The 14,738-nt window shown below is 37.3% G+C and overlaps 2 protein-coding genes across 4 annotated transcripts; both read right to left on the reverse strand.

The window, feature by feature from the left end:
• Positions 1 to 579: 579 nt before the first annotated feature.
• LOC102217699 (C-X-C chemokine receptor type 3-like) lies at positions 580 to 14,278 on the reverse strand. Of its 2 annotated transcripts, XM_023331146.1 has the most exons (4): positions 14,022 to 14,278; positions 9,837 to 9,884; positions 1,581 to 1,988; positions 580 to 1,506 (listed from the first exon to the last, which is right to left on the reverse strand). In XM_023331146.1, exons 3-4 carry the CDS (start codon positions 1,977 to 1,979, stop codon positions 787 to 789), a joined length of 1,119 nt encoding a protein of 372 aa, XP_023186914.1. In that variant the 5' UTR covers positions 1,980 to 1,988; positions 9,837 to 9,884; positions 14,022 to 14,278; the 3' UTR covers positions 580 to 786. The 2 variants fall into 2 exon arrangements, with proteins under 2 accessions (XP_023186914.1, XP_005808650.1); XM_005808593.2 differs by lacking the exons at positions 9,837 to 9,884; positions 14,022 to 14,278 and adding an exon at positions 3,044 to 3,121.
• Positions 4,907 to 9,601, reverse strand: LOC102235421 (C-X-C chemokine receptor type 3-like). Of its 2 annotated transcripts, XM_005808576.2 has the most exons (3): positions 7,202 to 9,601; positions 6,059 to 6,457; positions 4,908 to 5,971 (listed from the first exon to the last, which is right to left on the reverse strand). In XM_005808576.2, the coding sequence occupies exons 2-3, from the start codon at positions 6,449 to 6,451 to the stop codon at positions 5,240 to 5,242; spliced, it is 1,125 nt and encodes a 374-aa protein (XP_005808633.1). In that variant the 5' UTR covers positions 6,452 to 6,457; positions 7,202 to 9,601; the 3' UTR covers positions 4,908 to 5,239. The 2 variants fall into 2 exon arrangements, with proteins under 2 accessions (XP_023186913.1, XP_005808633.1); XM_023331145.1 differs by having other exon boundaries at positions 4,907 to 5,971; positions 6,059 to 9,601.
• Positions 14,279 to 14,738: the final 460 nt, after the last annotated feature.

The following is a 14,738-nucleotide window of genomic DNA, read 5'->3' on the forward strand; positions in this document are numbered from 1 at the left end:
TGAGACAATTTGTCAATAGCTTTCTGTCTGTCTTGCATCATATGAGAGAGAAATCTGCATACCTCTTAAATCTCAAAGTGAAATTCCTTGTTTTAATTTGTGCAGCCTGCACCAGTAGAGAGAGATTCAGTTTCCTTTGTGAAACCATTTGTGGAGCAGATGTGTCTTGTTTGTAAAATTTTAGAAATAGAAAATTAGAATCAGAATCAGCTCTACTCACCTAGATTGTATTAAACAAGAATGTTGACTTTGGTTTTCAAGCCTTTGCAACATAAAGACAAAGTATAAATATGTAAGCTGTAAAAGAAATCATTGGAGTAAATAAAAAATATGTACATGTGTTTGCAACCAGTTAATTTTTCTACATAATGAAAGGAAAACAGGAGGTTTGATATGACTGAGGACAAAAGCAAAAAATGCTTTTTTAGTTTCACAGCATAGTTCTTGACTAGAAGCTGTAAGGCGGTGGTGCTCAAGTCAAGTCCTCAAGACTCAAGACTGCAACTTTTAGATGCATCCTTACTCCAACAGACCAGGATCATACATTATATATATATATATATATATATATATATATATATATATATATATATATATACGTACATACGTGTATGCGCCCCTAGCAATATTTAGATGAACATTAAGAGAAATTACATTATTTATCTCTCCACAACCTTTTGCAATATTTATGTCTGGATATTTGGCTATTCAAATATAGACAAAAATGGTAAAACTTATTATATTCATGCCTCTGATGAATACATTGAAGCTCCTCAATGTAGTCTTTCAAATTTCAATGGTGTTGGAGGCGTCAGCTGACTCAGACCAAAAGGAAGATTCAGATTTTAAACTTGTCTTCAGTTTGCAGCCCATAGACCTCAGGATATTCAGCAGCTGATGTTGAAACTTCAGACCTACGAAGGCGTACAGGATAGGATTGAGGCTGCAGTGAAGGTATCCCAAACTCTCAGTCACCAGCCGAGCTATCTGCAGAGATGTTCTTGTTCCACATGCTGTTCCGTTATCGTTGTTTTGGTGAATTGTGTCCACAATGAGTGTGATATTAAGTGGAGTCCAGCAGAGAAAGAAAACAGCCACCACAGCTATAATGACTTTGAAAGCTTTCTGCTTTCGGAGGCCTTTGGTGCCACACCCCAGCTGCAATAGAATGCAGGAGTAGCAAAAGATCAAAGCAAATGAAGGAAGTAGGAAGCCCATAGTGTGGTACAGCCACCGGGCTGCCATTCTCACGATATAGAAATATTCTGGACTAATCTTAAGGTAGTTATGAACACACTCTGTTCTGCTTCGTCTGACATCTTCCACGGCTTCTAAAAAGTACCAGTCAGGGATGGAGAGGATAAGGGAGACTAACCACACCACCAAGCAGCTGGCTTGTACCACCCAGGGCTTCCTGCGAGTGTACATATTGGTAGAATGGACGATGAAAAGGTAGCGGTCCACGCTGATGCAGGCAAGGAGGAAAATCCCACAATACAAGCTGACCTGAAAGCAAAAAGAAAGCAAACACTGAGACATACTTGCTTTTTGTACTAATATTCCCTATTTTACATTCTTACTGTAAAAACAGCTCCAGTGATCTTGCAGAGCGGGGTCCCAAAGGGCCATCCAGCCAGGCTTGCAGACTGTACAGCCCAGAGCGGCAGCAGCAGCAGCAGCAGGACATCCGCCAAAGCCAGGTGAAGGATGAAGGTGTCTGTCACGCTCCAGGTCTTCCTGTTCTTCATTAGCACGGCTATCAACAACCCATTTCCCAGGATTCCAACAACAAACACCACCGAGTACAGAACTGGGATGAACACCGCTTCAAAATTAATACTCTTGGTCAGGTCACAAACATCACCATCCTCGTAACTGTTGTCTTCATAAAACGAATCATTGCCATAGTAATCAGGTAAATAATCTACTAGATCACTCCACCATGGATGTTCATCTGATGATGTCACAGCAGCTTCCATAATTCACATCTGTAAGAAAGGAAGATCGTTTGACTTAGTTTTGGTTTGTTCATCGAGTTCTCAAGTAAGAAACCAACCATAAAATGTATGAAAAATCTATGTGGTCGTCCCACCATATAGATTTAAGTCAGCAAAATTCAGATCTGAATCCATAAAAAGTTTCAGTTTAATTTGCCTCCTGACAAATTACACTGGCAAATATACATTTGCCTGAGGGTTGGGCCAGAGAGCACCAAAATGGCTAGAGTTTTCTTCCCACCAATTATGATTCACCAAGATACCAATACTGGGAATCCTGTCTGGTTTACAATTAAATGAAGAGTTCAGTGCACTAAAGAAGGAAAAACTGAGAAGAAAGTGAGAAGTGAAAATGGTCTACACATCAAAAAGGAAAGAAAATGTGGGTGGGCACTATTAGCAAAGAAATGCAGATCTTACAGTAAATAAATGTAAGTAACATTTATATGACAATAAGAAAAGTCTAACAAATGTTTATTCCTTGAAATGACCCCATTGATTTATTGCTGCAACTTTTTTATCAGTGGTGTTGTGGTACCATAGAATCAAAGATCTGTATTAAAATTTACAACAAACTAGTGTCTTAAAAATCTCCCTCACAATAAAAGGTAATATTGTACCTATTATTTTGAGTTCAGAGTTAAAGATTGAAAAAGTCTTTCCCAGGTGATACTAGTGACATGAAGACAGTCGTCTCTTCATACAGTCAAACACAGAAACCTGCTGTCAGTACAGAACTACTAGTTCACTTAATGTGCATGTTTTGAATCGCAGGAAGAATCCAGTGAAACCACAGAACAACTGTAAAGCTAAATTCACACGGAAAGAGCGGAAACCTTTTTCCAACTACGACACCGCAGCAATACTACTTGTAAAATTCTGTCAATTTTTCATTATTGTTATTATATCTAGTTTCAAATACCTAAACTGAAAGAAAAAAAAAACAAACACTTTTTTTTAATCAATGACAGAATTTTATAAATGGATTTAAGTACTAAAAGAATCATGTGAGCATTAAAATATAAACACAGTGTAAATTATCTTACCAAGCCGTATGTTGTTGGATGTTGTAAGTCACACAAGCAGAAATGGCTTTGAAAGGATTCTGTATGGCTTACAATGGAACTGAAGGAGGAACTACCCATTCAAAGAAGGAATCCCCTCTTGACCTCCACCACAAACGGGGAACCTTTGTGTGTATTTCTAAGCCCTTTTATTTCCCGTCTTCTATAGTTGAAGACTGTATATAAATTAAGGTTTATGTTTTCCTGTTCACATGGGATTGTTTACTTGAGATCCAGGAACGAGTGCAATATGTCATCTTGAGTTTTATTCCAAACTCAAGATATCACAAAGAAACAAGAATTTAAATGTTATCATCGATTGATTTTTATTGGAAGAAGAGCTGCGAGAATTCCTGAAAATTGTGTGGTACAAAACATAAAAGAGAAAGTAATTCCTCAGTTACCACAAAAATCACAGAGACATTGTTCTGCTTTAGCTAAATATGAGAAGAAAAATGTAGTCACGTAAGAACAAAATCTGAACTGCAGTCACATGGCAACTCATGTGAGAGAATACTGCAAACTGTCTTCCATGTTCTATCTCTTAGCAGGTATAAATTTTTTAGTTTATAAAATGGTGCCCGTCACTTTATAATTTCTCAGAACAGTTGTGGAACCTCAATTCCATGCAAAACATGTTTGTTATTGTATCCAGTCTCTTATTAGCTTTGTCTATGACTGTGTGTTTTCAGGCCAGTAGGGATATTATAGATGTGGGGAACAGTGGCTCTGATCTCTCCATGCACAATGATTCTCATCTTATCTTCAAGGCTGAATCTGACAACTGTATGGAAGAAGCTCATTTAGTTGTATATCTGGGCTCTAATTGTTTTTCTTGATTTATATGTCATGGCTAAAGTTAAGGGTCAAATCATTGGGTGTGAGCTAAAAGCTTTGCTTTATTGCTTTACTCTTTCATGACAAAGACAGACTAGAGTAGCACCCACATTACAGAAGACAAGGTGCTAACCTGCCTATCAGTCTCCTGCTCTATCCTACCATCACTTGCAACCCAGACATCAAGATAGTTAAACTTTAGTGCTTTTCAGGATCTGGGGTTGTTTGAGTTTTGTTTTGGGTTTTGTCATTTTTTGTGTTCCTTAGTTTTTTCTATTAGTTCTGCCTTGTTTCCATTTCCACTTTAGTTCTCCCTTAGAGAGTTTGGTTTATTTCTTGTTTGAGTCATTCTTTGTCTCTCTGGTTTATTTATGTTTCTTTAGTTTAGTTTAGAAATGTTAGTCATTTTCCAGTCCCTTGTAAATTCTCCCTCACCCCTTTTCTCTTGCCACTCTGCCTCCTGCTCTCTTCTCTCACACAATCTGTTAGCAATGAGCCCAGTTCCTTTCTTCCGGCATTCAAGCTCCCAGTATTTAAGCACTTCATTTTCAGTAAATACTCCCTGGTTTGTCTCATCTATCTCCATCACTTCTTGTTCTACTCAGTTTTTTTAGTGTCTCCGTTTGGGTTTCTTTTACATGGATTTTGATGTATATTTTCCTGCCCTGCCTACCTGTGATATTTGTAAGTTTAGTTTTTTCAGATTTTTTTAAATTAAACCTTGAAATTCATTTGCTGCCTCTGTATCTCTGCGTTTGGGTCCCATTTCAACCTACTGCACATCATGACAGCCCTGAATGAAAGAACGTGGGTGAGGGATGGGAGGTGTATAAATTGTGTAATTACAATAGAGTTAAGAGAAAAAATTATAAACAGACTGCAGAAAAACTTTTATTTTATATTTTTATTAATACTTAATGAAGTTGTTTTCATTGTAAGTTGTATGTCAAAAATAACACATATTAAAGATTTAAAAAAAATCTGTTATAACGTAAAAACAATAATGCATATTAAATGTAGCAAAATAAGAAATTATATACAACTATACTTTACATGAAATGTGTTTTACATAAAAGTTTTACTTTTGCTCACAAAATGTAACCCCAAGTTATTGTATCTTACATAGCTGCCTCGTTATTGGAAAATATAAAAACACTGCTGTCTGTTTGTTGCTGCTATGTAGCAGCAAATTGAATGTAATAGATGTCTACTAAATGTCACTCTCCTTTTCAGCTAATTACATGCTATTAACCTTTAGTAACTTGACAGTAAAACGGTAAATTACACGTCTCCACATCAGTTTTAACACACTTTAAATATTGTTCTCTACATACACGTCCTTCAGATTGCAATGGAGTTGGAGGTTTCTCTAGAATCTGACCAAATAGAGCTTCTCCTGGTGAGAGACTCTAATTTTATATTTGTCTTCAGTTTGCAGCCCATCGACTTTAGGATGTTCAGTAGTTGACGGCGAAACTTCACACCCACAAAGGCGTAGAGGATGGGATTGAGGCTGCAGTGAAGGTATCCCAAAGACGAAGTCACAGTCAGAGCTTTGTCCAGAGATGTTTGCGTTCCACATCCTATACTACTGTTGTTCAGTTCAGCTGTATCTATCAAAAGGGTGATGTTATATGGTGTCCAGCAGATAAAGAAAACTGCCACAACGGCTATTATGACTTTGAAAGCTCGCTGTTTTTGGAGGCCTTTGGTGCCACATCGCAGCTGCCACAAGATGCAGGAGTAGCAGAAGATCAGGACAACTGAAGGAAGAAAAAACCCCAAAGTGTGGTAGAGCCCTCTTCCTATGATCTTTTGATGTTTGACATCTAAGCCAAATTTCTTATAATTACGAATACACTCTGCTTTATTTCCTCGTCTGTCATCTTTCGCAGGTTCTAAATACATCCAGTCAGGGATGGAGAGGAACACAGAAAACGACCACACCAAAGCGCAGCTCACATGAACAACCCAGGACTTCTTTCTGGTGTACATCTGGGTAGCATGGACAATGGATAGATAACGATCAACACTGATACAGGCTAGGAGAAAAATCCCACAGTAGAAGTTGATCTGAAATCAAAACAAACAAAAACAAATGAAATACAGGGAACATTTAGCATTTTAAGAAAGGTTTACCCGTCATTGAAAAATTCTTACCGTAAAAACAGTTCCAGTAATCTTACAAAGGGCAGAACCAAACTCCCATCCGGCTTCACTTGCAGACTGTACAGCCCAGAGCGGCAGGGTCAACAACAGCAGGACATCAGATACAGCCAGATGAAGGATGAAAGTGTCTGTCACACTCCAACGTTTCCTGCTTTGAAAGAGGACTCCCAGCAGAAGTCCATTCCCCAAGACACCAACAACAAACGCCATCGAGTAGAGAGTTGGTATAAACAAGGATTCAAAAACTGTGCCATTGTTCAGGTCGCAAACATCACCTCCGTCTAAGTCACCGTCATAAGAGTAATTGCTATAGTTTTCCAATAATTCCTCAAGGTCGTTCCTCCATTGGTACTTTTCTGATAGATTCTCAGTGTCTACCATCATTCACATCTGTAAGAAAGAAGAAAAATTTCTACTTAAGTTATTTGTTTTATTTTCTTTTCTTCGTGGATTCAGCCACATGGCGGTGCTGTTTGTCTGTAATGCACAAACTCAGCAACTTTCACATAGATTTAGATTGAAGAATGATAATGTTCTCGTCTGGGAGAAGGAGCAACTTTTTGCTTTGCGACATTAAAAAAAACAACACAAACGACTCTTTATTTGTAAAGATTCATGAAAATACACTCTAAATGTTTAAAATATAAAGTAAGCCGTTGCTCATATGTATTTTTTTGGTTTCTAAATAAAACTCTGCTGCAATTGTTGACATTCAGATTTGTGTATTTGCAGAGAAGTCAGTAGCTTATCTGAAACACTTTTAGAATATGCTTTTAATTATTTGTTTTTCTGAATTTTAGTCTTTTTTATTCTTTAAATCAACACATATCAATTTTGCCGTCATTGCCCTGCATTACTGCCTCCTATCAGTTACTGTCAAAATTATTACCAGCCAAATTTTCACGCTTTAAATTAAACATCACAACTCTTTAAGGAAGCATAACTGCACACAAGTCAACTTTTAGAGATTTATTGGCAAAACATGCATAAGATTTATTGGGCTGTAACTAAAGAAAATCGTAAAATTAATCAAATTTGAAAGTTAATCTTAACTTAAAAGCTGTATATGCTCATCAATGGCTTACTGTGTACTGAAAGTAGGAAAATTCTGAAAAAAGGAAGCAAGTAACTTACCAATTTGTATCAGTCAGATATTGTAGGTCTTGCAGCTGCTGAGCAGAAATGTGCTTAATACAATCCAGTGACACTATTAGCACCATGCAGGGGAGCCACAGAGAGAGTGAGGAGAGATAGAAGGAAGAAAAAACACCACAGCAAGAACCACAGCGTCAAACGTAACACCTTTCAAGTGATTGGGGAGTAGCTTTGGCGGGGATTTAACTTTTTTTTCTTAGTGAATATTAAACTTTGTGTATTTAGAAAATATAATTAAAGAAGTCTTACTAATTAAGATTTATTTAAAGCAACAACAAAAACACTGACAAAGACTTTACCTTAGGTCTGTACTGCATATTTGTTAACTGGATTCAAATACGTTTGAGCAACTACTAAAGAAATGTGCAGAATCTAGTTTTGCAGATCACCAGAACTTAGTTTTTGTGACGGCAAAGTGTCATGAACCAAAAACGTACCACAAAAACCATTCCTGAACTGGGTTTGCATAAGCTGCACAAACTATTCCACAACTTTGCTTCTGTTTGTTCTTGTTTTTGGCAGATTGACTAGACCACTTTCCACTGCTTACAGCAGGTCACACACAGCAGATCTGTGGATGAGGAAAGATTTTGAGAGCGTATGTTGTATGGTATACAGACCACAGTTTTACTTAAGAAGTGAGAAGTTTAAGTCTTCTCAGCTTCTTAAATTGTGACTCTTGAAATTATGTTGACTGGGAAATATTATCAGGTAAAGTCATAGCCTTACCTTGACAAAATGAGATGGAACCACCGTAGAGATGCAAATATGTGAAGATTTGATGTTATGACATTTCCAGAATTTCATTACACTCAACCTGAGATTGACTCATCAGTTTCATTTACTTACAAACCGTATTTCAGACTCTGAACCAATTTAAAAGAAATGCCTTGAAGAGAAATGCCTGATCCTGAGTGCTGACTTTGCTTATCAGTCATCACATTTTATTCTAGATTGTGTCTTTGGGTGTTCCCTTAGGTTATTTAAATCGATTGTACAATTTCGTTTTTGTTCAAATAAATAAACTTCTGTCATATTTCAAATCATAGAAATACTGATTTGAAAACAGTGCATCAGATTTTTTTGCAATAGTTCCTGGAAGTGCAGGATGTTACAAATTCTTGACATGTTCACAAAATGTTCTTGAACATTTTGATTGAAATTTGGAATGGCTTTTCTCACAAGAATTGAAATGATTTTGTAATTTAGGTCATGTGCGATTCTCCTGGCCATTCACATGCAGTACACACCAAATCAGGAGAGTCACATTTCATATTTATCTAATTTCATAGTATTTTTTGTTCCTTTTCAGAAGAGGAAGTTCCACCTCTTCTTTGATTTGGCCAACATTCAGCATTTGTTTGGGGATAACTACATTGAGATCAAATTATGGAAGAAAACCAGGTGATTATTCTCTTAAACAACATGACAAAATGTGTATTTCAGTCCATCACAAAATAACTTGAGAGTAAAAAAAGCAATAGTACAATCTCCAGCTCCAGTTTCAAATCATTAAGTGAGGATTCATTTGGACGTTCATACAGTGATGAGCAAGTAATGAGAAATGAGGCCTGAGGTCAGTCGTTTGAGACGTGAAAACCCCTATCAGTCTGTTTGTGACTCACCAGAGCAATTATTTACCAATGTTTGACAAAAATTGCCATTTAAAATGCTACAGTTCTTAAAGCTTTCAAGTAGACACTTTTAACTAGTTTTCTTGCTCTTTTTCACATACTTTATTCCTTCCGTCACTGTCCCAAACACTGCATCACCAAGACAGAATCCTATGCAGTGGTTTTTTAATACAAACAGTTTGTGTTTTACTTTTTATGGTAATACGGCACTACAGTATCTTTACTCTGCCGCCATGTCAAGCCACTGAAACCCTGTTGGTCTGTTAGCATTTCTTCTCACATGTAGTTTTATGGTAAATGTTAAATCAAACTTGTACCAAATGTTCAAGGGATGAAAGAAATGTTAAAATACTAATGAATATGAATGAATGTACATACTTTATTAGTCCCAGAGCAAAATTCACATGTTTCAGTACAACCCGTCCAAGTAAACAAATCTGTCTTAATGTCTGATATGACATTTAGACAGGTGTCTGAGGTTGGAGGGGGGAGGCGCCACCCTTTAGAGCAGTCTTTCTCAAACTGTGGTCCCTGGACCACTGGTGGTCCAGGGACCACAGTTTGTTGTCTGCAGGGTACTGCATGTAAACAACTGTTGATTTGCCGTGACCTGAGCTCAAAGTGTGACGCATACAATGAGCTTACTAAAAGATTATGTGTAAAAATGACGGACGTGCCGTGGTGGCGTAGGGGTTAGCGCGACCCACATTTGGAGGCCTCAAGTCCTCGACGCGGCTGTCGTGGGTTCGACTCCCGGACCAGGCGACATTTACCGTATGTCTTCCCTCCTCTCCTTCCCCCTTTCCTGTCAGCCTACTTTGTAAAAAGGGACTCTAGAGCCCACAAAAAGACCCCCTGGAGGGGTAAAAAAAAAAAAATGGAGACGTGGCTTAAAATTGGGTAAAAGAGAAACTGAAAATACTGGTGGAAAGAAAACAACATCTGGACTACTTAGATGATCTGAGGAAGCCAAGTCATACCTGTTGAGAGTGTTGATCCCAAGTGAATCGATTCTTTTGGTCCTCAGCCTGAAAAAGTTTTAGAAGCACTGCTTTAGAATTATGCAAGAATAATACAGCTGCTGTCAAATACTTATGTTAATTTGGTTCAGACATAGAGAAAAACAACATATACCTGAAGCAAATGACAGAGAGAAAGCTTTCAACGGTAAAATTTGAGTAGAACTGATACTGATTCAGGACTGCTATCATCAGCAGTCCTTTTGTACTGAAAAAAGAAACAAAGAGTAAAAACTGCTTTGAAAGACAGAATGGATTTACCTGACATATCATAAACTCACAAAACCACCAACCACCATGTTGGTCTGACATTGTACCAAGCCATTTTATTCTGGCCCTGGCATAAACTCAACCCGTTCTCTGAAGAAGGTCCTTTTTATAAGGAAGACAATCTGTTGCATTAATACTGGCTTGAAGGCAATTGATCAACAGCTCTTAAGTCATCGTCAATTTACCTAACTATTTATTTACTTTCGGGACGTGAATAAATATGATGTTATGGCGTCAGTTGTTTTTTTTATATATATATAATTTTTGCCACTAGTGGCCTTCAGGCAACAGTAATCTGACAGGAAGAGGGAAAGACATACGGCAAAGGAATCGAGGATGGGAACTCAGGATAGCCGTGTCAAGGTTTGTAGCCTCTGTGAACAGGGTCAGAAATGCTTGGCCGATTTTGATCTATTTATACTTCATACTTTCAACAATTCGAGATACTCTGACACTGGCCCTCTACTGATTTTGAGCACCACTGCATTAGACACTACCAACAGATACCAGACTTTGAAAGACAAGCTGCTCTTTTGGCTCAGGTCGAACATTAAAAGAAAAAGTGCTGGTTTTGCTGCCCTATACACAAACCTCAGAGGAGGAAGAACCAGTTTCTCTACCTATGTACTGCTAACCAATGTGATAGTCAATGATTGTCAGCAAAAGTATTCAGAGAACATAAGAATTGGGGATTTTTCAGGGTTGTTATTGCTAATAAAATTTCTTCAGTCAAAAGAGTGAAACATTAGTGAAGAAAATAGACACAAAAGATGAAAAGAGACAGAGAAAATATAGAGATTTGCATGCTAACAGAGGATCAGTTTAATAAATGTAGGGACATTTCAAATATTTTGAAAATTAGTGCATGTCCAAAAACTGATTCTAAGTCTTTTCCCACCAAGAAAAACAAAATGTCCTTGTGACCCATGTCGTTCCAAACCTTTGCAAGTAACGAAATACAATTCAGAATTTTATTTACAGGTTTGACTTTTATAGCTTTATTATAAGATGAGGATCTTATTGTTTTCTCATCTTCAACAATTTATGATCTATTAACCAAAATAAAGTAACCAAAAATATTGAGTTGCACATAAATAAGAGGGCAAACTGCAAGAGAAGGGGAAACGAGACCAATGCAAAGCACAGGAAACATGAAACTAGAACTTGACATTAGTCATAATGAGACCTATTTCTCTGTAAATGAAACCTGAATTGCTCACATACGTTCATAAAAAAGTAAAATCATTGTAGGTAAGAAGGACAGGTTGAAATATGTGGTCATGGTTATGTTGCCTGTCCCTTTATTTTTATGACATATTAAGACAATAAAAGGCTATTCAATGTAGTAGAGGGAAATATAGGAAATTGATTCATAGCAGCATATTAACACTTTATAATCAATCACCTGACAACACACTCAAATCCAAAGGAGTGAAACGTGAATGAATGAAGTTATCTCTAGCTGATCATACTGAAAGTGCTATAAAAATACTTTTAATCTATTTTTATGCCTCTTATCTGTGTTAAATCTCTCATAAAATGATTTCATCATATACCCTTTCAGAGAGGTTGTCACTCACTTCAGAACTTCAAATATATTATCACACCTTTTTTTTCATGGTGTTGCTTTTCCCGTCTGCACAGACACAGATGCATGCAACATGACACCTGTCAGAGCATTGCATTTAAATCTCTATTTCCCCTTCGCTCAACTTATGTGCAAAGGGTTCCTGTTTATTCACACCTTTTCTCTCCTTGTCTGCTCTGCACTAATTTCTTCAGTTTGTGGTCAGAGAGGCAGGTGGAAGCGCTAGTATCGCGTAAGAAACACGAAGCAGTGTCTGTTTTTTTCCACACTGCAACGAGACTGTTTAAGAGAGTTTGTTTGAGCAAAGTTGTTTGTATCTTTGGTGCCATCACAGTTTTCACATGTTAGAGGAAGGCTGGTATCCTCTGTGGTTTAAAATGCACTGGTTTATCTAAATATCCACAAAGGTGCTTTTGGCACTCTTTGAACTTGTCACACATGATTAGCTCTCAAGGTTCGGAAGTTACTGGATTGATATTTTCCATGTGACCAACAGCAGCATACTACATTTAAATATAACATGATACATTTCAAATATGCACTTCTTAATAGGAATTAAATGTGTAAACGACAAGTGTGCTCTTAAATTGATGTTTTGTTTAAATAGGAAGCTATGAAACCATGAAAATTTAGGAAGTGAAAGAAACAAAACACATGCTAGTTTTGTTTCCTAAAATTTTGTTTTGTTTTTAGTCACGTTACCAAGGTTGAAAAAATTATAAAAATAAATGCATTTGGTCGCATTTATATATCCAAATGCAGAGGTTGAAATCAGTGTTGCTCATTCAACTTCCTGTTATGATGTAATTATGGAGTCACACTATCTTAATCTGAAAATTTGTTGGAGAATTCAGTTAATGCTTGGGATGACAGAGAAGTTTTAGATGAAATAGTTATTAATCAACATGTTGGTTTCAGTCAGACAACAGATTGTTATTTCTTAGATTCTGCTTATTTATTCCAAGAAAGTAGATAATACTGCTACATGTTTGGTTAACCAATCTATCAACATTCAAAGGAGCCGGTTCTCATGAGTAAAGTATTGTGATTGCAATGAAGCGCATTGCAGCCACACAGAAGTTGGGCTTACAGCTATTTCTTTACTTCTGTAAACAGATTGTTTCCTTTTTTGGAGTTATTTAGTGAAAACTCAAGTGGGAAGTTTTAGTTTTCTGAATCACTTCAGTCTTTTAGGATTTACTCTGTTTTAATTAAACTACACTTAATATTTGGACTATCCTAATAAGGACTGGACCACAACAATTGAGTTTATTTGTTCATTTGAAGCTAAGCATTGGTAGGTTGAAGGATGCAGTAAGGGAAGTAGTCTGCTGTTCTTTGCAACACCTTAAACACACACTGACATGCACACTCATAGAGCTGCAATGTTACTATGGCAATCACCAACAATGTTCATAACAAGCATATGGACAACGTGACCATTTAAAAATTTACCATTTTTTTCTTGGTAAGAGAGGATTTAAAAAAGTCTAACTTACCAACTAACCTTCATAACAGGTCAATGCACCTGTTGTTGTTGTAGTGGAGTACAAAGGTGTCAATAGTTCTGGCGCTATGCAGGGTTGATAGCAAGCAAAGCCAGCTTACTGATACTATTGCTGCTGTTCCTCAATTTTTCAAAAGACACAATAAGAGAAAGTGAGCTTATATCTCAGTGATGCTTCAGGAAAGGTAAAAATATGGTTTTCTAGAACTGCAAGTATATTTTGGCAACCTCAGTTTACAAAAATGTGGCATATTTTGACTCTACCAGGAGAAATTTGGTCAATAACACCTAAATGGGTCTTCCGTTCACTTGTTTACAGAATATGAAATGAGGTCAATGGCATGTTTTACTTCAGAACACTACTCATTTTCTTTTTCCTTGGGGTGCTATAAGCTACATTTCTCTGTTGGTCACTACAAACACAAACAATCTGAGCTTAGATATGTTACTTAGACATAGAGACCAGATTATGTAACCAGGTTGTTGTGAAGGTGTTGCAGATTTCTGCCCAGGTCCCTCTTGAAAATGAAATCTAGATCTCAATGGGGTTTTACCTGGTTAAATAAAGAAAATAAAAAAATCTTTATACATAACCTCTTTTCAGACAGCACACTAACTCAGGGGAACCTCCATTACCGTCCTGTTGGTGGCAGGGGAGTTAAGGAAGAGAGAACTGAGGGTACAGATTGATCCGTCAGAGGAATCTGGGAAGTCTAATGGTTAGGGAAGGTGAGGCTAACTTGGAAATTAATCTTTGTAAAGCAGTTAAGCAATAACTTACTGTTCTGGAAAGGAGAGCAGATGTTGAAGAGAGGGAGTGATCCTGGTTGTGGTTGGTACCGATTAAGTTCCTGGGTATTTTCCACTAAGAGCAGAGTAGCTGGTTTGTAAGATCCAGATGGTTCCCGAACAGAGTACATCAGAGAGCAGGCAGGCAGAGAATGATAGCTGATGTCGATGATCACGGAGGGAATAGATATCCTTACGGGATCAGAACAAGGAAGTGGTTTGGTGTTGGGATAGAGTGAAGGAGGGGTGGAAGCCGATAGACTGAGCTCCACCTCAGAGGCTAAAAGAGCACCAAGAGTAAACATGGAGCAAAGTAAGCACAAATAATAAAATTCATAACTGTGAAGAAGTAAATAGTCACAAGATATAGCTGACTTGACTCTACGAAGAAAGACTGAATTCTATGTACCGGCTGGTCACAAACAGCTTCTTAAATCTATAGCAGATTATGTAATTACAAACAGATGTGGAGTCTGTAGCTGGTCGGTCTTGCTCTCCAGCAGAAATTCTCTGTTTAGGGAACGATCTCACACATGCACAAAAAACACAGACACTCTCTAGGATATACTGTAGTAGCTCATGTAAAACGTAAAGGATAGAAACAAAAAGAGCAGAATTATTTATGTTTTTTGTCAAATTATATTGAGAAAAATGTTACTGAATAGGACAACATGTAGATAGATTCAGTTTATCCTTGTAAGTCTGATTA

This window comes from Xiphophorus maculatus, chromosome 3 (genome assembly GCF_002775205.1).
Source record: "Xiphophorus maculatus strain JP 163 A chromosome 3, X_maculatus-5.0-male, whole genome shotgun sequence".
NCBI lineage: Eukaryota > Metazoa > Chordata > Actinopteri > Cyprinodontiformes > Poeciliidae > Xiphophorus > Xiphophorus maculatus.

Coding starts and splice junctions, on each gene's coding strand:
- LOC102217699 (XM_023331146.1), bottom strand. CDS start 1,979: ATGGAAGCTGCTGTGACATCATCAGATGAACATCCATGGTGGAGTGAT. Junction 1,507..1,580: donor TCACTGGAGCTGTTTTTACA/GTAAGAATGTAA, acceptor TTTTGCTTTCAG/GTCAGCTTGTATTGTGGGAT.
- LOC102235421 (XM_023331145.1), bottom strand. CDS start 6,451: ATGATGGTAGACACTGAGAATCTATCAGAAAAGTACCAATGGAGGAAC. Junction 5,972..6,058: donor TTACTGGAACTGTTTTTACG/GTAAGAATTTTT, acceptor TTTTGATTTCAG/ATCAACTTCTACTGTGGGAT.